The 26,439-nt window shown below is 46.4% G+C and overlaps 1 protein-coding gene across 3 annotated transcripts in view; it reads left to right on the forward strand.

The window, feature by feature from the left end:
- Window positions 1-5,068, forward strand: part of XPNPEP1 (X-prolyl aminopeptidase 1) — a 30,920-nt gene extending 25,852 nt beyond the window's left edge. For all 3 annotated transcript variants that reach the window (XM_077182896.1, XM_077182899.1, XM_077182898.1), the window contains 5 exons: window positions 447-516; window positions 1,653-1,826; window positions 2,656-2,732; window positions 3,403-3,501; window positions 4,543-5,068. In XM_077182896.1, coding sequence (XP_077039011.1) covers window positions 447-516; window positions 1,653-1,826; window positions 2,656-2,732; window positions 3,403-3,501; window positions 4,543-4,671 — 549 coding nt within the window. In that variant the 3' untranslated portion in view covers window positions 4,672-5,068. The remainder of the gene's footprint in view (window positions 1-446; window positions 517-1,652; window positions 1,827-2,655; window positions 2,733-3,402; window positions 3,502-4,542) is intronic.
- Window positions 5,069-26,439: the final 21,371 nt, after the last annotated feature.

Below are 26,439 nucleotides of genomic sequence, written 5' to 3' on the forward strand. Positions count from 1 at the left end.
AGACTTACCTGAAAAGGTCTGTGTTCGAAATTTAGCAATGTAATTTTGTTTATTTTAAATTGCTTTTTAAACTTTTTATTAGTCTTAACTAAAACTAATTTCATTATTAAAGTTCACTTAGTGACAAAAATAAGCTGTAAGGTGTGCCCAGGAAGTAAAAGTACAGCCACAAAGAGAATCAGTCATGTAGATCAGGGGAATGCTGCTGCTAAACCTGCACTCTGAGTTTGTGATAGTCTCTCTGTAGTTACTGGAGAGGGATCTTCAGAGTGATCTAAACTCCTTCTGCTCATGGTTTGCTTTGGCATTACCAGCCACACAAGAGCATGAGCAAGTTTTTCCATATCCTTTGCAGTTGGCTACAAGATGCATCCTCTCTTTTCCTTCTTGGGGAATACGAAGCTTTTCCTTTCCCTCTTTACTTATGGCACACATTTCTTTGACAGGAATGCTTCACATATGTCCTGAAGGGACATATAGCTGTCAGTGCTGCCATCTTCCCAAATGGAACCAAAGGTGGGTTGGTGAGTTGGAGTGTTTTGACCTCTGAAGAACCATTAAGTGGTCTGATAACAATGTTATGATTGACAGATAGGCAGACCAGGCAGATGTTGTACTGTCTGTTTCCATCACATGACTTTGGATTCTGGATTACTGATGCCTTTTGTCTCAGCATCAACCAGTGCTGAAAATTCTGAGGCAGGCAGTCTGAAGGATTTTGTAAGCGCTCTGTTTCTAGGGTGATAGTGACTTTCATCACTCAGTGGTGCTCTAACACATGTGCTTGGAGGTTGTCTTTATTCTTTACTAATGGCCCTATCAAAGTGAGAGGTCACTCTCCAGCTTCACAAGGACTGGCTAATTCTCTTCCAATTACTGTGGAATCTCTTGTATCAGTGGGAAAATATATGGGAATATGACACACAAAGGAGTTATTATTTTGTGCAGGAGAAGTAGTGACATATCATCCACTCTGGATGATATTTTCTCCCTGGTCACACCTTATACAAAACCAGCTCTTTTTAGAGATTTCTTCAAATTTGCATTCTTGGGTAGGTAAGGTAAAAGCAACAGCACAGTGCTATGAAAAACCCAAACTGAAACTGAAGGGTATCTGAATTCGGATGCATGGGCTTGGTGCCACATGCAGGCAACAGAAATTCTGTGCCCCCTGGTTGAAACTGTGTGAAATGAGTGGCCTTCCAGGCAAAAAAGCCTGGATTAGTCTGCCAAACACAATTGGCAGGTCTCCTATTTTCAGTTCAATAAGTGCAGCTCCTTTTAAGACGGGTACTGAATTCTCTGTGGGACTTTTAACCATTAGATTCTTTCCTGAAAATGTCAGTAGAACAAGCAGCACTGCAATGTTACTGTTACAACCATCTCTTGAAGACCTGTGTAATGGAAGAGAGAAGAGCTCTTCACCTGAGAAAGGGACTGAATGTCAGAATTGACAAATCTGCCCTGTAACTTCTAGCCATCCAATGACTTGATTTGTTTGTGGGTGATGAGGCTTTTTGAGGGGGTGGTGGTAGATTTCTTTTTTTTGCGGCTTTTTTTTTGCATGTTTTCCAGGTTTGAACCTTCAGCATGGTTCTCAGTGTCTCTGAGGGAGCCTGACTTGATTGAATTTTCTCCCTGTCTGTCTGCAGGTCACCTTCTAGACTCCTTTGCCCGCTCTGCCTTGTGGGACTGTGGCCTGGATTACCTGCACGGGACAGGACATGGAGTTGGCTCTTTCCTAAACGTGCACGAGGGTCCTTGTGGCATTAGCTACAAAACCTTTGCAGATGAGCCCTTGGAGGCTGGCATGATTGTCTCTGATGGTATTTAGCACTGGTGATTCTCTCTGGTCACTGGGGAGGGACCAAGCTCTTCAAGATGCAGAGGGAATAAATGTGACTGATGGAAAGGCTGGATCAAAAGCTCTGGGCCTGCCTCCTCAGCTTGCTGGTTTAGTTGTCATTTAAGCTGTCTAGGTAAAGACCCTCACATCAGCTTTTCACCTTCCATGAAGCACCTTTGCAGTGGGGTGCTGCAGGACTGCTCCCTGCAGCACAGCCTCAGAAGAGCTGTGCTGACCAGCTGGCTCTGGCATACTCTGGAAGAACTGGCTGCAGTACAAGGTGGACACCAAGCTTTCAGGAGCTAATCCTGTCTTTGCTATGGGCTATTTGAGGCAGCTGTTAAATCTTTGCATGCCTTATTCTTCCAGTAGTAAATTAACAGCCTGCTGGGGTTTGCTGAGAGACTTACATTCCTTCAGGGCTGCAAAGTCCTCTCAGGAAGTCAGGGAAACAGTCTCTAAAAGAGTGTTTTGAGGAAGGGGTTACCTGCTCATGAAGACATTAATATTTTCAGAGTTTCTGATATTTGAACACAAGTGTTCTGTGCTTTCTTGAATTCCAAGGAGATTCTGAAGCTTGAGGGCTGTCTGTCTTGTTTCTTCTCTCTTTGAGAACTTCTGCTGTCACCTTGCTCGGGGCTTCTGTGCAGATTTAGTAGCGTCAGAAATTTGCCTCTGTGGTTGCCTGATGTCAAGATTGCTTAGTGACTTCAGTGGACTAGAGACATAGAGGGGAAGCTTGGCCATAGGGGATAAGTACTTGCAGATTGCAGCAATGTGGCTTAGTTAATTACTGTCTGTTTCTGCAGAGCCTGGCTATTATGAAGATGGGTCCTTTGGGATCCGAATAGAAAACGTTGTCCTTGTCATCCCTGCTGAAACCAAGGTGAATGACCTGCTCACAGTGCACCTTTCTCCATGACTTGCTGCTTATAAATTACTGGAACTTGATGTGGGGCTATGCTGCAGACAGTTAAGTCCTACTCAAGATTCCTGGTCTCCAAAACCCCTTATTGATGAACACTGGTTCTAAGTCTCCCCTGATAATGGGAGCACAAAAGGCAGTTTTGCTTCTGCAGAGTTTCTATAGGTTGAAATGTGTGTGTGAGAGTTGTTCTAAATTGTTTTCTGTCTGTGTGTTGAAGCAACTTTATTCGTTGGAGTTATTGCTGTAGAACTGGTTGATCTCATGTTGGGATTTTCCTCTGTGGTAGGGAGCTGTCAGTGCAGTAGAAACAAAACTACAGGCAGATTTTGACATTATAGTTGCCAGTCTGGCTGGGTTATGCTTTTAGAAATACCAGACTGAAAATGATCATGTAGTCATCAAGCTGAAGTCCTGTACAATTTTCACCTTTAGAAAGGAACCATTAAAAGAAGTAACTAAGGTTTATATAAAGATTCTTTGTTTGAGCTTTAAGAAAAATGCTGTAAGTTGCTACCCTCTCATCTGAATGTTACCTTGGTTATTCTGTAGTGATGACATAACCAAGGAGTAAGTGTGATCAGGGTGGAGCTGTTTCTAAAACTGTACAATCTCTGTCTTTCTGCTGCAGTACAATTTCAAAAACAGAGGCAGCCTGACCTTTGAACCCTTAACCCTGGTTCCAATCCAGACAAAAATGATTGATGTTAATTTGCTGACAGAAAAGGAGGTAAGTAAAACAGGTTTGCATTGCCTTCTTTGCACTAGAACCAGCTTATTTTGTTCTGTTTGCTCGAACCACTGGCCACAACAGCCATTGTTCCATTTCATAGATCCAGAGAGCAATCCTGAGCACTCTGACTTATTTTTAAGCTTGACCCACTTTGAAGTGGGGGAGTGAACTAAACCAGCTTTTCAGACATCCTTCCAATCTATTTTATACGATGAAGACAGTGAGGATCCCACCAATTAATGTTGTTTTGGTAGTTCCCTTAATATGATACTTGCTGCTATCATCTCTTTCCTATTCCTGCCTTGATTTGCTTCTGGCAATCGTCTGTCTTACCATGCTGTCTCCCCAAGGACAACAGTGATGACTGTCCTGTCTCATTGTCTGCATCTGCTTGTGACCAGTCCCATTCAGGCACACCCCTTTGCTCAGTACACATGAACTCTGAGCAGCCTTCTCTGATACCTGCTTAGCAGCATTTATTTCCTGAACAGCTTCATACTCTAAGCTTTCTGTTTAAGTCTCCCACTACCTTCTCCATGGCATATTTCATCCTGTTTTTCTACTATACTCCTTATTTTACCTCAGCACATCATCCTTTTTGCATTTCCATTTGCTGAATAGGGCTGTGAAGGGTACCAAGATCTGCCCTAGGGTTACCTGTTCAGATCAATAGAGCAGCTTGTGCCCCAGGAGTGCATTGTCCAGTCACAATTTTGCAAAGCCATTTATTAAACTGTGCCAAGGTAGCTATTCAGACTTGCTGGAGGCAGTGATTTGCAGAGACTTTACTTGTCAGCTGAATTGACCCTTGGCTCCTCTGAAAGCCCAGGACGAATTCCTTCAGTTCCTACCCTCAAATGTACAAGTCACTTCCACATAATAGAGATGTGTCTCTTCAGGACAGGATCCCAGCCCAGCCTAACAGCTCAGACCCAAAGAGCACAAGGGCTTACAAATGTTTTTGGCTGTACATAACTTGTAAGGTCACGAACTCTCCTCTGTGCTCATGCTGAATGTCCTGCCCCTCCGTTTCTGCAGCGGAACTGGGTGAACGAGTACCACCAGAAGTGCAGGGACGTGGTGGGAGCAGAGCTGGAGAGGCAAGGCCGGCACGAGGCTCTGCGCTGGCTCCTCCGGGAGACGGAGCCTCTGGCCCCAGTGCAGTAGCACCAGGACAGCTCCGTGTTCCCATCACCTGCGTCTTCCTGGAGCCTGGCACCGCTGGGAGGACGTTCTTCAATGAGCATTTGGAAATCAGGAAGGGATTTTGTGAAGTGTTTCTTGCCCCACTGCACGTGCGGGTAACGCGGGGCTGAGGAGGGTAACTGTCTGAATAAGTGTTTTGGGGGGAGGGGTTAAGCATAGAAAACAAACAATAAATAAGCACGTTGCCTTTGAAACAGAGGTCTTATTTCAATAATGGTTCTAAAAGGCAATACTGGAATATTTTATACTGTCTGGTTTTTCACTGTGAAAACTCAGTATTTTTGCATACTTGGGTTCCAGTTGCTAAGATGTTACCCACACAGCAGGACTGATTACTGAATAAAAGATTCCAATCCACTGTTTGCTCCATCTGTCTTCTCTTGCAGTCAGTGATGTATGTGTTGGGTTTGGCAGCGTGAAGAAGGACAGGAACCTCATCTTTCCACCCTTATGTGTGCATCTAACTCAGACAGAGAAAAAATATGTTTAGGACTGCCTGGTTCCAGGCGCTGGGCAGAGGTTATGGAGAGAGCTGGCAGGAGCAGTCATTTCTGATTTGTGACAGGTCCTGGAAGGATATGGAGACGCTCGGCAGAGGTTTGTGTGTGCAGAGTGCCCGGGCCAGTACTTCTGTCTATTGTTATGTCTTACTGAGTGCTCGTATAGCCTGTGGCAGTGCAGGATGCGTGGGCAGTATCACGGAATTGCAACTCTTCCTGGACACAAAGCAATTAGTAAGTTAAAATAAATAAATGTGCCCACAATGGACAGAGGACGAACTCCGCGGCGGGGGCAGCGCGGCCGGACCGGGCGCAGCGACACCTGGTGGCCGAGCGAGGCAGTGCGGGCTGAGCGGTTCTTGAGGCACTGCCGCGCTCGCTGCAAGTGTTCGATCAAAACTCCAGTTTTGATCAGTATCAGATAATAAAGGAGCAATCGGGAACAGCAAAACGAATTCCTGATCTTTCAAAGGCATTTTCTGAGCAAATGGAAATGTTTGTGTACATAGTTTTCTTTCCCTCTTCCCCCCGCCCCCAGCCGCTTTTTTCCAAGGAGGTGATAAAGCAGAGGTGCAACAAGTGCTTTAAAAGGTCAATATCACCTCCCAGCCACTGCAGACAGGTACATGTATTTAAATAATCAAGTGATTTCTCACCACCCGCTGGAAGCAGCAGCTTTCAGCTCAGCTGTGTCTGCGGAAGACCTGCTCACACCTCAACCCCTCCCAGGTGTCTCATCAGGATCTGCTGCCAATTAGAACGGGAAGTGGCAACACATCCTCATGAGACGCCTATTAAGCCTCACCTTAATACCCTCTCTGCCGAAGGAGCCTGTTACCCGTGGCTACAGGGTCAAAGGACAAGGGAGGGGTCTCCGCACAGGCTGTGCTGTGGCACGGCGGGTCTTTCCCCGAAAATCCCCGTGTTCGCTGGGGCTGAGCTCGGGCCCGGGCAGCCCGGCGCTGCAGCCTCCCCCGGTCCCTGGAGCTGCTCTGCAGGGCAGGGCGGGGGGCTCCGGCAGACTCTGCTGCTCGCTGCAGGCCTGTGCGGAATGCGCTGCTCACCCGGGCCTTCCCGAGGTGATTCGGCATCCCGGATCTCCCGGCAATGACCCGGCCGGGAAAGGTCTCTGTTCAAATGTAAGGGCAGGTGTTTCCACAGAAAGGTGGAAGAGGAGGATTTCTACCAAACAGAGAAACGCAGAGGCCAGGCATGCTTTTGTCCCTGTAGTGCCAGTGTGGCTGGCTTGGACACTGGTGTGAAGGGGGAGCACAATACCAATAGGAATATTCTAGGTTTGAATAGCCTTATTAGACCTTTTCCCCACCTCAGTATGCTCCTTGCAGCCAGATGCCACCCTGGGGCCATTCCCACACAGATCACAGAAATTCATGGCTCGTTCCCATCCCAAAGCCTCCTGCACAGGGTCAGAGGTAGGACGAGCCATACTTGTGTCCTCCTCTGGGCACCAGTCCTGAAGCCTCAGCAGATCCCTCTCCCATTCACTCCCCAGCCCATCCTCCCTCCCCACACAGCCCTGTGGGCTTGCAAGGAATCTGACACCAACCCTTGGTCACAGCTTGGAGATCTGTGCCCCTTTCTCGGGTTTGGCACCTCAGCAGGGGCACACGGTGTCAGGGCAGGGCTGCTGACACACATCCCTAGCTAAGGCATTTATCTCTCTCCCTATTCACTCCTTGAAAACACAGCTGCCTTTTGTATCCTGTCCTGTCTGAGCTTTAGGTTTCCAATGGAAATTAAACTTGGATTCTCTTCTTTTCCTTTTATCAGGTTTTCATTTATTCCATTAGTGCCTGCTTTCCCTGAGTGGTTTCTCCCTTCCCCTCTCCCGGTCAAAGAAAGAAGTTAAGGAAGAGAGGAGCAAGGATAAAATTGAATGGAAACCAATGCCAGGTTTAGGTTTTATTTTTTTATGAACCATCCACAGAAATAGCCACAAAATTATGTTCTTCAAATGAAAAAAAATATTTAATTCTGGTAAAAAAAAAAGTCCATAGCGGCTTTTGTTGTTGTTGTGGGAAAGCAGGAAGGAAGGAAGGAAGGGGCATTTTCAATAACAACATACTCAATGTTCTATTTTCAAACAATTTTGTTTTGCAGTACTTTTAACCTAGTGGGCATCTTGTAGCTTTAGATCATGCTGCAAAGCACATTTCTGAGCTGTGAGATAACAGCTCCTGCAGGGGTGTTTGTGTGTTCAGCCCATCTAGTCCTATCCCTGCACCAACCCAGGAGCTTGGTGGCTGTACCTCATCACCACCACCACCACATGATCCTGTTTGTACCCTTGGGACGGGACCTCAGCAAATGCAAACTATACTCAAGGTCCATGTGTGGCCACCCTGCTTTATGTCACCAGAGCACTGGCCTCTCTGTCCCCTTCCCAGCTGTTTGTTAGTGTTTGTGCTAGAAATTTCCAGCTACACTATTGCTGTGTTCAGGGGCTCTGGAATTCTTTGTTCCCTTGGAAGCAGGAGACAGACCTTATTTGCCAATGAAGGAAAACCCACCTCAGCTCCACAGTTCCATCATGAATCATGATGCACACATTGTTGGTGTGCAAGGCTTTTGAGGCAAATAAACCATTTCTCCTTGAGCAGAGGGATCATTCATTCATCACCAGGTACTTGTGCTCCTTGCCTCCATAGGCAGGTGACTGCTTGGCTTCTCCAGTCACCCCTTCTTCCTCAATCTGTGTGTATTACCTTAGGTGTACTTGGTAGCAGTAAAAATCAGTTGTTTTTAACTTAAATGGCTTGTAACTGACCTGTAATCAAACCCCCACTATTGTTTGCGTGAGTATTAAATGGTCACTTCCCACAACAGCTGTTGGAGCAAGTTTTGATTTACAGTGGTAGAAAGAAGAAAACTTTTGAGAACACAGTCACTGAGGGCCTCCTCAGCAAATCCATCAAACCAGCCTGATGTGGTGGCTGCACACAGGAAAATGATTGCCCAGAAGCACTGAAGGGCTGGGGGTGTTGTGGGGTTGGTGCTTGTTCCTTTGCTTCCTTCAGCAGGGGACAGTGAGAGCCAGGTGGTGGGAGCAGCCAAATATCAAAGCTCTCCTGGGGATCCAGAGATCCTTTGCCACTTCTGTTCCTCAGGAGTCTCCTTTGGGTGGCCTGAGGCAGAGGACAGCATGGAGCACTTTGGAAGATATTCATGGCATGCTGAATAAGGCTGTGTGGTCATTCAGGCAATGGACAAAACCCCCACCTGCTTGTTGTCACTTGATGCCTGCAGAGGCCCTGTCTTTGCCCAACACCATTTCCTTTTGGCACTCACTGGGGTCACTTGGCTGCTGGTGCTAAGGATTGTTGACATTAATTTTTGTTGACTTGTAGCAATTCACACCTTGTTCCTGGAGTCCTCTGGCTTGTTTTTGGAGAAGAAACTGCAGGCCTGGACATCTGGCAGTGGTGTCTGGAGATCAGGAGTTAAATAACTTGCATGGTGTCACTGCCCTCAGCTTGTTTTACATGATTAGGACAAAACTCCCCATGGCTTTGGATGTAATAAGAAAAAAAAATGAAACAAGAACCTCTGGAGGGTAGAAATATGAACTGTGTTAGTGCTTAATTAAGTTGCCTATTAACAGTTGTGTAGTGGCCTGGAAGAATTTTAATGTACCAATTAAAGCAAGGAGCTATCTCCTCGGCTTTCCACCACCTCTGGGGACGCTGTCAAGAGCAGGGAGCTTGCAGATCAAGTGTTGTTTATTTTGTTGCTTCCAGCTTGTTAAAAATTGTTCTAAATTTGGGAAGTGGCGGATGCCCGTGGATGTGTTTGCTTCCACGAGGCAGCAGTGATGTCTGTCTGATGGGGATCCACATGGTAAAGGAGCAGAAAAATGCTGTCTGACCCCATAAACTCCCTCCTGTTTCTTAGGGTTCCTCTGAGTTGCTGCAGGAGGAGGAGGGGGCTGGCAGCCCTGGGGTAGCTCCATGCTGACAGTGGGGTGTGCTGCTTTGGCACATCCAACCTGGACATCTGGGTGTGCCAAGTTATCCTGCCAGTTCCCTGGCTGTCCCAAGCTATCCTGCCTGTTCCCTGGCTGTCCCAAGTTATCCTGCCAGTTCCCTGGCTGTCCCAAGTTATCCTGCCAGTTCCCTGGCTGTCCCAAGCTATCCTGCCTGTTCCCTGGCTGTCCCAAGATATCCTCCCAGTTCCCTGGCTGTCCCAAGCTATCCTGCCTGTTCCCTGTCCCATCACTGTATCAAACCTTTCAGGAGTTTCCCCCTGATTTAAGCCACAGGGATGGGAGTTCCCCCTCCAGTCTTGTGTGAGGTGGTCAGAGTGTGGCTGCTCTGATGCCTAAAATGGCTCTGATTTACAGCCAGAAGGTACTTAAGGCTATTTTAGTGCCAGCAGACGTCAAACTAAGACATAGCAGCAGACAGAGAGAAATGCATTTTTTTAAAAATTAATTTAAATTGCTTGTATTTTACTGGCCTGAGGGCTTGTGAAGGTTGCAGGGGAATTGGTTCATCAGGGCTGCCCACTGCCATGGGCTGCTGAAGAAGTGTTGCTCTGCTCTCACGAGACACCATGTGCACAACTTCCATTCTCACATGGCATTTGAATTTAAAAAAATCCATTTCTGTCCATTTTGTGTGTCCCTGTGGATGGATGGCTCGCTCTGGTTCCTGGTGTCAGGGCAGGATTTTGCTCACAGGGCCTGAAGGTGGATGGCCTCCCACGTGTGTGCTTGGCTGTGAGCCCTTCCTTGCAGCTCTCAGAGCCTGTGACTGCCACTCACCAATCTGCATTGGGCTGATCCTGTTTAGGAACAAGGCTGGGGCCAGCATGTTGTAAACATCTTCCAAACATGACCCAGCTGAAGGGTGCCTGCTGTGTCCCTTTGGCATCCCCCTGCCACCCCAGCATCCTGTCAGGCTTTCCTGGCTGGGCATCTCTGGAGCTGGAGGAAGTCCCCACTCACAGCCAGCTGGCCCTCTGTGCATCCCCTCTCCTGCACAAATGCTGCTGTCCCCTCTGTGGGAGCAGACAGTGTCCTTTGCTGCCATCTGCCTCTGGAACACATCTTCCAATAAACACGTCTTCCAACAAACACTACCACATTCCTCTTGAGGCCTGAATACAAAATGAGCTGGGGAGTTTCAGACAAATGTAGCAATAGCTTGGAGCACCGTGGTCTTCCAGGAGGGGATTTAAGGGGCTTAGAGTGGTTGTGAGAATATCTGTGCTTCAATCCAAACAGGCAGCTCGGTAAGTGCAAAGTTGAGGAATGTGTCCTCTTCTCCTTGTATTCTATTAATATTTAGGGCTGGGCTTCAATTATTCATTCCTTCAGGGTGTGCTTTTATCATCTCAGTGCTATAGCTTTAGCTTGTGCACTGTCTCTGGGCATTCAGAAAAGACCTTTTCATAGTATTTGTGAAATTTCATATCTGAGAGGCCTTTTGCAAGCAAAATGTATGCCATGCCATTAGTCAGAAAAAGCAAATCTTCCTCATCCCCACCCAAAGCTTTTCTAAACCCACAGAGAGCTCAGCCTCAGCAGATACACAGGAGATGGCCTTGGCTGGGGATGTGCTAATCCAGCACTTGTTGGTTAGAGATTATTTCCTTTTTTTTGGGTACAAAACCAAGGATGTATATAATGATATTAGACCTAGACCAGTTCCATACACACCCATGACCCTTGGCACAGGCGGCTCGTTTGTCTGAGCTGAGGACAAATTGAAATGTGCTGTGATTAAATACTCCAAATTGTTGACATCTGTGCTGTAAACACCTGACTTGTTAACAGCCCATCTTCCTGCTGGGGCACAAAGCCTGACACTCAGTTTGCTCAAATGAGGATAATCAGATCACATGTTTCTGAGTGCAGCTTGATCAGGGAAGGGACTGGGAAGAATTCCTCCTTATTTGCACAATATTTGGGCAAGAATATTTTTATTTCATTAAGTAAAGCCAACCATGAAATTAGTGTTCACTTTCTCCCTTCAGGAGGCTAAATGCCTATGGGAACTCAACAGTGCAGCAATTTTAGACTTGGTCAAAACAAGGGACAAACAAAATCTTTCTTTTTTCTGCCTTTTGAAAATATTTTGTAAGTCTATCCTGTTCTTGGATGAGATGATAAGATCATGAAAAATTTTGTTTACAATAAACCATGGAAAAATTGTTGAGCTGAAAGAGTCACATCCATCAAATATTTTAATTTTTATTATTATAGAGGTACTTTGTAAATACTGGCTATTCTAACTAAACTGAAAAGATTGGATTAGTTTTCAGAGCAGTAGAAGAAATATTAGTTAGAGGTTTTTTGTTGGAACAAGGTAGTCTGACAGTTTTTGAAACAGTGCGAAAATATTTTTTGACATAAACCTGATGAAACTGGCCCTAAACTCCTATGCGAGCTGAATTTTGAAGAACTTGAACTTTTCAGACAAGAAACACAAAAGCATAAAAAAATCCCCTGAAGTAAAACATTTTGCTGAAAATCTGCTAGAATGATTGCAGTGCTTCTGAGAAAGAGGAGTATGAGCTGAGACAGCCAAGTGTGGGTTCATCCTATCGGGGCTATGACCTTGTGTTTGCACAGGGAGCAGCTTACCAGGTGAGCAGCTGGCTGCACCTTGCTTGTTTGGGCATCCCTGCTGATGCTGAGTGCTGTGGGGTCTGTGGGCAGCCAGCACAGATCTGTGTGCATCCCCCCTCTGCTGCCCACAGCTGAGCTGTGTCCTGTGCAGCCCCTTGCCCAGGTTATGGCAAGGCAGTCTGAAAGGGCTCCCACCTGGGGCAGGGGCAGCAGGTGCTGTTACTGTCTTAGGTTAAGGCCAAATGTTTCTGCTTGGGAGCACAAATAACCCTGGGCATTGGTGCCTCTGCATTTTCCCTGCTGAAGGCTGTGGGTACTTGCACAGCTGGCAGTGCAGGGGATGGGATGGGATGGGATGGGATGGAGATGTCTCCTGCAGTTTGCCTTGCTTCTGCTGCAGAGTGGAGGTGATGGGAGGCAGGTGTCTGGGCCATTGCTTACAAAATAGCCCCTCTTCACAAGTGAACTCTTCAAAGAAAAGAGCACTGGTTTTATTATTACCACAGGAGCAAAGTTGTGTGTTTCTATACCACCATGAAGGGTGAGCTTGTGTTTGCCCCACAATAAGCAGAGAGTCAACAACACAAACCTCTTCCTGGGCAGCAGGCAACAGGTGAGACTGTGGCTGTTTTGGGGCAATTAGCCCCTTATGCTGCCAGGCTGAATACAGCCTCTCCTGCAAAAACTCCTCTGAAAGCATTGTGGTAAAGCGAGCAGCCTGATGGAGAGATACCCAGCTCCCTCACCTTTGCCCACAGGGTCTTTCCACCAAAAGCTGCAAACCCATTTTATATTAAAGGTTCTGCATAGCTACAAGGAGGCTTAGTGTGACTCAATTTTTCTTTGTGAAATATCAGTAGAGACAGCTTTTTTGCACGCTCTCTCCTGCTCCTGCAGCAATGGCTATAATTCCTTACCAGCTCTGGATTCTGCAAGCAGCCCCAGCTGAGCACCAGGCAGGTGCCAGTATTAAAGAGGGAGCAGTGTGGGCCCTGACACCAGGGTGGAGAGCAGGAGTGGTAGCTGGCAGTAAAGGCTGACAACCACAAATTATTGCTGCTTTTAAGTATCAGCTCCCAGTAGAAATAAACCTTGAATCCTACCAGGCATAGCTGTAAAATTGCATGGATCTCACTTTAATCACCAGCTGAGCACCCTGAGCTCTCTGTTGCTGTCTTGGGGAGGGTGGCACAGTGCCTGTCTGTCCCATTTAACAAAAAGTGGAGATAATGTGAATTGAACACTCTAGGAAAGGGTGTTGGCACTGTCCAAATGTGGGCTGTCCCCAGGGAGCAGCCTTGTCCAGGAGCATTCCCAGTTGTACCAATGTGGCCTGCTATGTCCTGCCACTCCTGCTCTGGACTGGAAGATGAGCTCCAGGGCAGGGCTCACCATCCTCTCCTGCCTGTGCTCTTCCTCCTGAGTGGTGCAAACCATCTTAACAACAGTTGGGATACCCATCTTTCCCTTGAGCCTGAAGATATGAAATTAATCATGCACCGTGTGTGATCACAGGCTGCTGTGCAAGATCTGGATAAATGCAAAAGTTCCTGAGAAAGTAGGAGGTTTTGTGCAAGAGAAAAGTACAAACACTGGGACAGAGAAGGCTGTCTAGAAGGTGTTCCAGCTCCACTTATCCAGTTCTCTGTGTGCAGAGGGACATCACTCAATCACAGATCAGATATTCTTTGTATGGTGAAACATCAGGGACACAGTTGGACCTGCAGCAGGGGAAAAGAGTTCCCAATGTGGGGTGGAAAAACTGTAAAAACTCAGAAAAATTCCAGTTGCTGAATGAAAAGGAGACATGCAATGGCATCAGACAGCAGCAGACTCACAACCTACCTGGTAATGACTCTGAGCAGAGCAGGATCCCTTTACCTTTAAAGAACAAAGCAAGGGAGTGTTCTGCTGCTACAGCCAAGCACTTAAAAGTGCATTTCATAAACAGAGAATTTTTAATACATGCCATCCCACCACTAATAACAGTCTTTCAGCATTACAAATTGTACAGCAGATACATGGTTTTGCCAGTTTTGAAACATCAGCTAATTTAGTTTTAATCTGCTGTAGAGCTAGAAATAGTCCCTGTAAGGATGACACTGTTTTGCATTCAGTGCATTTCTTGAGATGAGAAAACCAGCAAGCATTAATTTAAAGTGATTAATTCAGTAACATGCAAATGTGAAGGCTCTGTGGAAGCAACAGATCACATGCTGCAAACCAGAGTTCAGTTCCTTGGCTCCCCTGGGTTCACCACCGCAGAGCAAACCTCCTGCACACAGGGAGAGAGAACACAGTCTGAAGGAAAAGTGCTGACACCGAGGGGGGTGGTCCAGGATGGGGTTTGGGTTGGCAAAAACCCATCCAGGAGGGTGCTGGGCAGTGATCTGGACATAAGCCTGGCTAGGTGGGACACTGTGGTCCAGAGGCTTCATGCACAAGGGGCCTGAAAGGAATCCTACCCAAACAGAGTGTAGGGGATCTCCTTGGGGGAGGAAGGCAGAGTGACCCAGCCCTGCTGTGTATATTGCATATTGAGCATGACTCTCAGCTATCTGTGACATTTTCACAGGACTCAACAGTGCCAAAGTGCTCTGAAAAGAGAGGAAACAGCCCAAGAAGAGGAGTCTTTCCATAGCCCTCATAATTTGCAGGAGAATGGTCAAGGGACCTATGGGAGCTCTGCCCTGGTGAATGGGGCAGCAGTGGATTCAAGCCCAGCACAAACTGGTCTCAGTTACTGCTTCTTCCTCAGGCTCAGGATGACTTTTGGGAAGGTGGCAGCCATAAGTCTCCTCCATCCCATTGGGGACCCCCTCCACCCTGGCTGCAGTAAAGGAACCACTGTAGTGATTTGCCTTCCTCTTCTGAAGGCCAAACCTTGGCTTGGTCTGTAACACACACGTTCCAGCTGGCAGAGACAAACTGGGTCATTAAGAAAATAAAAACAGCAAACGTATAGAGAAACATGAAAAAATGACCCTGGGATGCATTCACATTTTATGCAATTACTGGGATAAAACCTTGAGTCTATAATATTAAATCAGAATGTCAAAGAGATAGCTTATGCTAATTTAATTAAAGGCAGCATCCTGGTGCATATGGGTAAGGAGCTGAATTAATATTGTGCACCACCCACTAATTTTGCCTGCCATGGCTGTGCTAAGGCTGGGTTGTCCTGATGTGCTCTTGGCTTTGTTTTTTCTGGACAGGATGGGTATATCCCTGCACACACATGGTCTACCAAAATTAGGCAGAATCAAATTTAACACTTTGAAGTCCCAAAGCTCACTAAATCTGTGATAATTACACTTTTAGACACCTGGGCACTAATTTATCCACCTGTACTAGAGAAGTGGGAGATCTTGCCTGCCCTTGCTTCCTGTCAGGGGAAAAGAGAGGGGTTTCTCAAGGAAGCCTGAAGTTAAATACTGTGAACTCCCACCCCTTTCCCTACATATGGAACAGGATTGAACCCTTCTGGAAAAGAAATCAACTTGTTAATGGAGTTTGAGATATCATAAAGGTACCATAAGCCTTCAGCTTCACACTTCACATGTCTATATCCTAATTTTGTTTTGGGCATATTCTCTTCCTTCATATGTGTGGGAAAATCATCCTTCAAGAGCCACAGTAGGGTGTGATTTTGGAAAGTTTGACCTTTACCTAGGTGCCAAAATAGAGCATCATTGGCTGGTGGGCAGGGACAGGGGATGGTGAGCTCTGTCTGCCCTTTGGGTGGAGAGATGCATCCAGCCACCTCTCTCCTGCCTCCCAGCCCTGGCCTCCCACTCCTGACAGTTTGAAGTTACAGGTGTGGGTGTCCCTGTCATTTATACAACAGACACATCTTAAATCCACAAAGCAGGAACAAATACCTCACATCCTCATATGCTGGACCTTATCAGCAGCTAGGTGACTCTTTAGGAAATAGTCTCTGGTGCAACTCAAACCTCATCCAAGCTAATGGGAAAGTGGGCCTCAAAGAAATATGGATCAAATGGATCCTTGTCCCAGGGTTGGGCACAGAAAAGAGCTTTATGGCTTCTTTGTGCAATGCACTGCAATGTGCTGAACTTGCAGAACGTGTTGAACTCCCCCAAAGTTTCTTGGTAGCACCAGAGCTGCCAGACAGCTTCTGAACTGCCAAGTACTCACTGCTGCTTCTTTGGCATGGTACTACTTGTGAAACAAACCTATTTTTCTTACCCAGCCTGGGTTGTGAAAAGGGACAACAGGCAATTAAAACACTGTTTTGTGAAACCTGGTTATCAATCCATAATACAGATTTCCCATTTGGATCTTCAAATCTTCTTTCAAAAAACTTATTGAATGCTTTTGCCCTCTGTAAATCAGGCAGAGATCTGGAGTCCATTGCAGATGGAGCTAACTGGGGCTGAACCTGTGGATTAATTTGAGCCCATCAGAATCAGAGGCAGTGTGTTTGTCAGTTCCCTTCACTGGGGCACAGGCACTCCTCCAAAGTGCCAAGAAAGTGGAGTTTCATTAGTAACTGTGAGAACTGTGGAAGGAAGTGCATCTCTGAGGGAGTGAGGATTGCCTTGCTGGGGAATATGACTGTCATTATAAGCTGGGCTAGGAGCAGTTTTGATGAGAAGAAAGTAAAATAGGAATAAATTGCAGTATAAAGTTTCCTGTTAGTGCTCTTTTTCCAGGCAGAGGAAGCACTAAGCATGAGTGCACTGTAAGGCTGCAGTAATACCTTCTGCTGATAAGTTATAAGGAGAGCAAAGCATTCTCAGGATGGCACCTGTAACTCCTCTCTGTTAGGCTAAAAATGGCTTAGGGATGTCTAAGTGCCTTTGCAAAGGAAGCTGCTGGTGTGCAGAGATGTCTGTGCTCTGCAGCAGACTCGGTCACAGGGCCAGTCCTGCCCATTAGCTGTGAACATCCTGAAAAGAGTTATCATGGAGCAAAGCACCCAGTCCCACGTGAGGGGCTAGGACAGCTCTTAGACAGCCCAGGGGTCGGCGAGAATGAGGGGTCACTGCCACCACCAGGGACATTAAGATGGGACCTTTCTGGAGTGTGTCACTGCTGGAGCAGCAGTTTCTATGGTCTGTAGAGGAGGTGCTTCAGAACTTTATGAGCTGCTACCTCCCTGGTTTATAGAAAACCTTACTGCTGCCTTATAGCACTGGCAGAAATCTGGCACACTGCTCCTAGGAAAGGTGCAGCTGCAAAACATCTGTATTCAGCAAACATGAGGGTGTTTTTTCTTCCATTAAAGCTGAGCTACTCAGGTGATAAACACCTGTTATGGGTAATACGGCAAACCAGGAATGAAATCTGAAATACTTGGGACTTGGATTGGCACTTAGTACTGCTTCCCACCAAAGGGTGTGAATGAAGCAACTTAATACCTTACTTGTCTGAAGAGTATGTAATGTCAGACCCCCAGAGGAGTTGGAAGGACCCCTCTCACCCCCAAAATTTCCTGCTGGCTACCAGGTATTCTTTTATCATCGCACTTTAAAGTGAAAACACCTACGTTATTCTCTATGAACTGTATTGCAGAACATGACTTGGGAATGACCTGAATAGGAAGGTCTGACAGATTGCTTTTACTAAAGGCTCTTCAGGGAAAAAAGCAGACATGACCCTCTGCTAAATTATACCTGTGTTAAAGTAGTGCATTGCCACTGCTACTGACAGCTTTGCACCTGGCTAAATGACTGTGAAAGAAGGATTGGAACCAGCATCAAATTATTTTCCACTTAGTAGAATTGCTACGGTCTTCTCTAGCCCAGGGGAGTTTAGAAAAACCTCCTTGGTTCTGACCTCCTTGCCCCAGGTTTGACAGGTCATTAGAGGTGGTGAATCATCCATATCTTCAATACAGTGATTTGGGGCACTTAGAATGTAAATAGTGTTCTAAATAAGATTTCATTATTTTGGACTACATCAGTGGGAATGTGCTGTAGATGATTTGTGAGGAAAATATTTGAAGACAATTTGTTGGGTACGAGCTGCTGAACTCATGAAAATTGCTGTTGGTCCATCCTCTGCCTGCTGCACTAAGATCATTCATCCTTTCCCCATTCTGCCTTCTCTTCCTATGTGGGAATTTGGAATTTGTGTCTCTGTCCCTGTTGAGGGGAGGACTTATAGATTCATTTCCCTAAGGCTGGGGAGGAATAGTGTTTTCCATTCATGAAAGTTCAGATTATTTGGCAGCCTGAAAACCTGAGTGCAGGCAGTGCCTTGTTTTGTGTTTGGGTTGTGACCTGCTGATCCCCTCCCTGCTCTGAGGTGGAGGAGAGGATGCTGTGGGGCCACACTGCCACATGCACTACTGTAGGAGCAAGTAATCCTATGGCCCTGGGAGTATCTGCACTGTCCTGGTACATTGCTGCCTGCCCCAGTGGGCTGAGCACCACAATGGGATCAGATCCAGGGATGAAAATCCCACCTGAAAATCATAGAATCATAAAACTGTTTAGGTTGGAGAAAACCTCTAAGATATTGAGTCCAACCATTTACCCATCATTGCCAAGACCACCACTAAAGCACATCCCTAATCACCACATCTGCACTTCTTTCCAACACCTCCAGAGATGCTGATTCCACCACTTCCCTGGGCTCCTATTCTGATGCCTGACTACCCTTTGGGCAGGAAATTTTTCCTAATATCCAGTCTAAATCTCTCCTGGTGCAACCTGAGGCTGTTTCCTCTCACCCTGCCACACTTGTTACCTGGGAGAACAGGCTGACCTTGTCTGGCTACACCCTCCTTGTTTGTATTGTTGGGAATTGTAGAGACCAGCAAGGTCACCCTGAGCCTCCTTTTCTCCAGGCTTAGCATCCCAGCTGCCTCAGCTGCTCCTTGTATGATGAGCGCTCTAGACCCTTCTCTGCACACCTCGCTGCTCTTCTAATACTGAAAACAAACACAAAACCGAAAGTAGAAAATTGAGTCCAGTGTTGCTGGGCTGGACCGGGGGACCCAGCGCATCCCAGGCAGGGTGAGTGGTACCCGGGCTGTCCTGGAGCCAGTGCATCCCGGGCAGGGTGAGTGGTACCCAGGCTGTTCAGAGCCAGTGCATCCCGGGCAGGGTGAGTGGTACCCGGGGCTGTTCAGAGCCAGCCCATCCCGGGCAGGGTGAGTGGTACCCAGGCTGTCCAGGAGCCAGCGCATCCCGGGCAGGGTGAGTGGTACCCGGGGCTCTCCGGAGCCAGTGCATCCCGGGTAGGGTGAGTGGTACCCGGGCTGTTCAGAGCCAGCCCATCCCGGGCAGGGTGAGTGGTACCCAGGCTGTTCAGAGCCAGCCCATCCCGGGCAGGGTGAGTGGTACCCAGGCTGTCCTGGAGCCAGTGCATCCCGGGCAGGGTGAGTGGTACCCGGGGCTCTCCGGAGCCAGCGCATCCCGGGCAGTTCCGGGCAGGGAAGGCGCAGGGGCATCCCTCGCTCCGCTCCAGCCGCCGCCGCCGCTTCCATCGGCAGAGGGACCCCTCGGACCGGCCATGGGGAGCTGCCGGCCGGGGACACACCACCCGTGCCCTGCGGGAGAGAGCTGACGTGGGAAAGACCTGCGGACGAAGGAAAAACAGATGAGGTGGAAAGGAAACAGCGAATAATCAAGTTTTCCAGGTTACCTGCTGTTTTTTCAGCAGTTTTTGTTGACAAAGTGTTTGAAATTATGAAGGTAAAGTAGTCTTGATAAAAGTAAGGCCTTTTGCTACTAAGCTTGTTCTGTAGAGTCTTATTCATGATTTTGTGGGCCCTAAGACAAGTAGGGAGTGATTATGGGTTTAGATGGATGCAGGGTGCAGGTGTCTTTGCTTGGAGAACAACATTTGCCTCTGCTATGCTGCTGCCTTAGCCAGTGTCATACCTGTCCCCATCCTCTCCCTCCAAAAAAAAAGTAAGAAATGTCCCATCGATGTCCTGGAAGTAATGAATAGAGTCATAGAATCATTAAGGCTGGAAAAGATCTCTAAGATCATCAAGTCCAACCATTATCCTAAATTAGCAATAGGAAAAAAAGCAGAGCAATCAAAGGGCATCTGCTGCATCCTAAGAAACTGCTGGGCTTCACTATGCTAAAAGCTGCAATTATTAATGTAACAGATAATGGGGTTGATTTGAAAGCTTTAGTGAAGTCAGCTGTAGCATTTCTTTTCACCCCATCAAGGCTAAAATATGAATTATGCACTTGTAAAGAATAGTTTTTCTTAGAGGGAGTGCAGCTCCTGGTTTTGAAGGAGAACAGAAAGTCCCCCGCTTCAGCTCTCTCTGAGAATGGCCCTTTGGAGAGGAGTTTGCTGTGCAGCCCGAGGCCCGTGTGCTCAGGCTGCTCCAAGAGCTCCCTGGGTACCCCTATGAATTCTGCTACTGAAAATGCCTCAGAACCTTCTTGTCTTTCCACTGTCCTTCAGAAACTGCCAGTTGGAGGGGGAAGAATTTTAAGTGCATTGATCAAGATCTTTTCAGGAAGCCAAACACTTTTTTCAGTTTGTCACTCTTTCTTTTTGCGAAGGATTCCCTTTCTTTCATAATTACCAGCTGCAGTGTTGTAGGTGTGCCTAGGAGATGTCAAATACAGGTTGGACAGACCTGAAGATTTATACCCAGCTGAAGTGGAAGATGGGTCCCTGTCCTGGCTGCTTGAGTCATCTGTATTCATGTGTGCTCCAATAATCCTTCCTGCAAAGCCAGCCATGTGCCTTCGTACAGCTGCGTGACTAATCCTTAAGTAATCGTTTATTTGGGGAATGTCACCTCTGGGTGTGCAATTTATTGGTCCATAACAGTACATTTTGAAGGGAGCAGGTTGGAATAATCTAATTAGCATTTCCTGAAGGGGGATAGGACCTCTTCCTCTTTTCTCCTTGTCCCCAGCAGAGTACGAGGAGTACATGGTGTGCATGTGAAGAGATGGGAATCTGAGTTTCAAGGAGATGAGGGGTGTCTGAAGGCTGATTGCAGTGTGAAGGACAGACTGGGGAGGAAACACAGGGAAGCACAATGTGGGAAAAACTGCTTTGCCTGGCTGCCGGAGCAGTGGAGTCCCAGAGTGCTTTTTGAAGACATGGTGGGAGCCATAACACCGTGCCTTGCTATGGGATGCTCTGTGGCTGGAGAACACCTGGGCTTCTCTGTCTGAGGCCTCATCATGGCCACGCTGTGCTGCATGAGTTGTATGCAGCCCAAACATTTCTAGTTCTCCTGAAATGTCCCTAAAGGTCATGACCCTCCAGGTGGAGAGTTCTCTGGTGTTGGTCCCTCAAGAGCTTTGGTGGGCTGCAGGAGTGTAGCTGGCTCTAGGGGTGTCTCTCCTGCTACAGGCTGCTGTGTTGGGAAGGTCACAGCACAGCCAGTGAGTCTTTAAGGGCTCTAGGAAGCCAGGAAGGATGTTGTACCTGGAGCCAAATCCCATCCCAGCAACCCCTTGGAGTGGAGAACTTGCCCTCTCAAAGGCTGGATCCTGGACATAATGCTCCAACTTTGATATACTGCTTAACACCAGTGAAAAGAACATTTGCAGTCAAAATTCCTCCTGTTTTTTTTTTTAACTTAATTTTTTTTCTCCTCTTACAAGACAACTTAGGAACTTACCAGCTTGAAGAGGAGGATGCTGGCAGTCCCTGGGGCTGGTTCCTTGCTCTGGCCTGAATACCAGGACGTGATTTGAGTTGTTGATAGGACTCAAGAAAAATCCAGCTCGTTGCAGGACTGGTTGCTATGACATTTTTTATATCACCATATCAAGAGCTATTGGTGTAAGAGTAACCTACATTCTGCTTTGTGTCTGATTAAAGCCTTTTTGACAGGAACTCTATGTGTTTGACATGAATATGGATGGTTTGGGCTTCATAAACCAAAAAAATCTCTATTTACACAGTGGTGGTAAAGCATAACTCCAGTGGGACAACTTCAGGGTCCTTATGCCTTTTAAGGGATAAGTTAAAAATAAAGCTATTTTTATTCATCTGTTGCTTCCTTTGGCAATAATATTCATTGCTTATATTTTGGCATGGTGGGGAAGAATTTCTAGGTGAAGATTTGATCTGAAAAGTCAGAGGAAATGTTTCTACAAAAACTGATTCCCACAATATGAAGAGTGGGCTGTTTTTTCCTCTAGTATAAGATACAGAGATCAAAACTGGGCACTTCCAGACAAGGCTGAAGGTGTGTTTCTGTTCTGCTCACTAAAACCTGAAGATAGTCAATGGGTCCTTGGTCTTTTGTCCCAGAGGCATTATATGTAAGACAACTTTGCTGACTTTCAGTCAATCTCCTTAATACTGCTGCAGTGGAGGAAAAAATAGCTGGTTCAAATGAGGACCAAAATCTGGATGTCTGATTCCAAGAGGACTTTTAAGGCAATGCAAATGTTTCTTAAGGCTATTTTTTTGCATTCTAGTTCAAACTGCTCTCTAATCCTGTGTAGCATCTGGTACTTCAGAGGAAGGAAGGGAAGAATGAAATGAAACCTCCCTGTAGACCCAGAGTATGCAAGTAAGCTGCAGTTTTTCTTGTCTTAAAACAAGATTAGCAATCATTAAAAGGACAACTGACAGAAGAAGAGTGTGGGGCTGTGGTCACTTGAATGAAGTTATCAATACATCCCTGGGCATGAAATCTTCATTTTCAGTGCTTCCCATTAAAAAACCAGCTCAGTGGGGTCATCATGAGGTCACTGCCATGACGTGCATTGGTTACTTTTCCCAGCTGATGCCATTACCTATTTTGACTTTGCCCTTTGGCTTGCCTTTGGCACTTGAGCTGTATGAACCACTGGTGATATGAATCAGCGCCCAGGACTGACAGACTCAGCCACTCAGGCAAGCTGGAGATGTGCCAAATAAATAATCAAAGCTCCTAATGAGGCTGCATAATGCTGGGGGCTTGTGGGGAACTTTCTTGCATTGTGGTTGTGTCACAGTTATTTGAGAAGAAGAGGAAAAACATAATGTTTGTTACAGCAGAGAGAAAATCCAGCTAGAATATTTTAAGTCAAGTGATGAGCAGCTATGGTGCTGTTTAGATTTTCTTGCCACATGGCTTATGATGTTTATTATTTATGATAGTACTGTTGGAGCTGCAGTGGTATGAAGAGAAGAGCAGAAAGATTTTTAGAAGTAGTAAAAGATCTTAGTTGTAAAGAAGCCATTGCCTCTATCTAAACCCACTTTTTTTCATTGTTTTCACATACGTGTCCACATCAGCAGAGTGATTGTGCAAATTGCAAGCAGATCATCTGCGTTTTTTTGGCTAGAATGATTCCTCAATATTGCATTTGAAAGCTATAGGCTTATCTCCTTCAGGAATTTCCATGTGTTAAAACATCAATTATCAGCTGGGACTTGTGGTAGCTGATTGACTACTGTGGTCACTGAGGAAAATGCTGCTTCTGCACTTCAGATTTACCAGGAGAGTGGAAAGAAAGGAGATGCAGAGTTCACATGCAGCACTGGGAACAAATTGTAGCAACTCTCAGTAACCTTCACCACTGGAACCTGCTGTTCATTTTGTGGAAGGCCAACATGGTCAGGTCTTGCTGTAACAAACTACCCTGAGCACATCTTTCCTCATCTGGCCAGCCAGCTAATCCCTGCCTGTCCTCAGTTGTGTGCAATCTTGCTGTAAGTCATGGCCAGGGAAGGAGGAGAGAGTGGGAAGCTTGTCCTTTCCTGCCCTGTGCTGTAACATGTATTTTCAGCCTCTTGGTCTCTCTCTCCCACCCCAGAAAGAAAGTGGAAGGGGAAAATCTGATTTGATAGAGGTAACTAGAAGAGTTTGCTAGATAAAAGCCTGTGGAATTGCAGGCACACTTCATCAGTTCTCTGCAGGAACTTCTCATCACATTTTGAATATTTCTGGGAATCCTTTCCTCTTTCCCCATCTTTCTAAATGCTGAGTTTGGAATTTCTCAGCCCTCCTTAAAAACCCCCCAAGCAATTAGATGTGCTATATAGTCCCTTCTCGCAGCCTCTTTAAATTTGCACAATTTTGATTCAGTCACAAGGACCATGGTCTCTCCTCACTGTCCTGCTGGGAGCCTGCCAGGGCTGTGACTTCTAAATCCACCTTGGTGCCTCCCTGCATTGGGAGGGATGGAGGACACAGCACATGGGACATCCCTGTCCCCCCAGCCCTGGTCTCAAAGGACCTGGATACCATTTTGCCTGGCTGATCCAGGGCATGTTGCCTTTGGGAGCAGCTCACAGAGCCCAGACAAGAGAGGCAGAGCTACCAACCACGTTAAAATCCTCAGGCACCTTATCCAAAAGTCAATTAATTATGCCCCAGCCTCAAAATCATTAGTCAGCAGTGGCCATTTTTTCTTTCAATTACGGGGTTTAAGGGATTACTGTGAGTCATCACCCTGAGGCATTAATAGCTGCATTGCTTCCGAAACGATTCAGGTGAGGTGGTGGTGCAGCAGCTGCACCCAGGGCAGCAGGGAGCTGGGAGCATGACCCTTCCTTTTAGTGTCTAGAGCAGATCTGGAAGGAAAACATGCCCTTGTGTTAAAAATTCAACTCATCCCACAAGCTTTTCACTTTGTCTCTCGAGGGGTCAATTAAAGCTTCACGTTCTTTCCTGCCACACTGGCAAAAAAAGATCTTCATCTCCCTTCCTTTGATTAACTGTGTTGTTATAAACAGACGATGCAGCACAAGCAAGGGAAACTAATATGCCTTCCCCCCAGCCAAGGTCCTTGTAAATGAATCCATTAATTTGAACCAGGGCACCCCTGTGCTCAAAAAGGTGCAAAGCTGGCACACAGCTAAAATCCTGCTGAAATCTAGGTGCTGTGGGGACAAGTGGCCTCAGATATGGGAAGCACTCACAGACCTCACACATGCGCCTGGGCAGGAGCTTGCTGACGTGGTTTGCTGCAGATCCTTCCCCCAGTTTGGCCTCTTGGTTCCACAAAAAAAGATGCTCAGAGCAGGCATTTAAATTTTTATGAAGTGCTTGCTTTATTATCTTAATAAATCCTTGTTTGGTTTGCAGAATGCATCCCCATTGAAGTTAAGAGTTTATATGAAAATTAAAACGGCACTGTATCTTCTTAATTAGACAAATGTACAGATAAAAAGAAACAAATGTCAGCTGGCACTGGAATTTAGCTTTGCTGGAAGGGCTATTTTATATTTCTCTTTCAAGATGCTTGCAGAGGTTAATGCTGGTCCTGAAGGCATTCAAAGGGACAGCAAAACTGCCCCTTATCAGCAGGCAAAACACAGGTACAGTCTGCTCTTCTGTGTTGTGACTCTCATCAGTGCTGAATTATTTACTTCCAAAAATAAGTTACATAATTGTTATCACATAAAAATTAAGCATATTTAATCTTCACAGGTGAACAGCCAAGGCTGAGCCCATGAAACCTTTGCTCTGGCTCATTATTTAAGGTGCACTAACTTACAGGCTTAATTGGCAAAAAATGGTGGGAGAATATCGATCAATTAATTTTTTATTCAGATTGTTTTTGGCTTTCAGAAGCAAGACATTTAAGAAGGAGGTCATAATTACTTCTTACTTACATCTCCTAAAGGCTCCAGCTGTAAATCAAGGGGAGTCACCCAAAAAGTTCTCACAAGAGAGCTTTTTATTTTTTTGAAACAGACAGGAAGCAAAATTAAGCTGAATTGTGGGAATAGTTTTCTTCTAGCTCAGAGCTGGCTGCGTTTGGATCTCAGGCTGCATTTGCTCTCTTAGCTACACATGCCAGAAGAGTATCTGGTTCTCAGAATGGAATATAGTGGGAGAAGCTACTGGGTTATAATGTAAACTCTTGTAGTTACTGGCTCTGATGTCCAGGGTTTTAGTAATGAGTTGTGTTCCATGTAATAGGTTGGGATAAGAGATATTTTGCAGCAGGTCTAGTGCAGCAGATATAGGCCTGGCTACAGAGCTCCTCATCTTCTCTCTTGGGATGAAGTGGATGGAGACTTGGCAGGAGGCATCAGTCTGGAGAAGTCCCAACAAATGGTTCTGAGACACTTGGTTGTACAAGGAGCTTCATAACCCAGCCCTGAAGCAGGAAGAGATGTGGCAAAGCTGTCACTGCAGTGGCTGAACTAGGGGTAGAAAGCAGAGAACAAAAAAAAATGTAATACAGAGTTTAAAGATATCTTAAAGCAGATCAGATACTTTCTGTTTACTGCACAGTTTAAAACACTATTGTCAATCAACTCTGCTTAAAAGGTTTTTTGTTTTGACTTCTCATCCTTCTTTTAAAACTTTCTAAAATAGGGAAATTGTCCTGCTTCTAAAGGGAACATAACAGACTTGAAGAGACTTCTAGAATGAAACCAAGACCATCAAAACAAAATCCTTGATTGGGGCAGTGTTTTTGTCTAGCAGAAGCCACAGGAAATTTATTACAGTGCTGCTACTGGCAGGGTGAGAGGAGACCTGCAAGTGTCACTGTGCCATGGGGGGCATTGGTAAATCATCAGCCACAGGGGAACTGGGGCCAGTTCCACAAGCACTGAGAGTCTGAGGGCAGGAGTCACTGATCTGCCAGCCCTGGGGGCCCCTTGCTTTGGTGACAAGCTCTGTCACTGCTGAGGGGTGAGCAGGGGCTGGGACTGCTGTGCAGGATGTGCTGCTGGGCTGGGATGGGCTTTGGGGAGCTTTGTGCTGTGCAGGATGTG

The sequence above is a fragment of the Agelaius phoeniceus genome, chromosome 9 (assembly GCF_051311805.1).
Source record: "Agelaius phoeniceus isolate bAgePho1 chromosome 9, bAgePho1.hap1, whole genome shotgun sequence".
NCBI lineage: Eukaryota > Metazoa > Chordata > Aves > Passeriformes > Icteridae > Agelaius > Agelaius phoeniceus.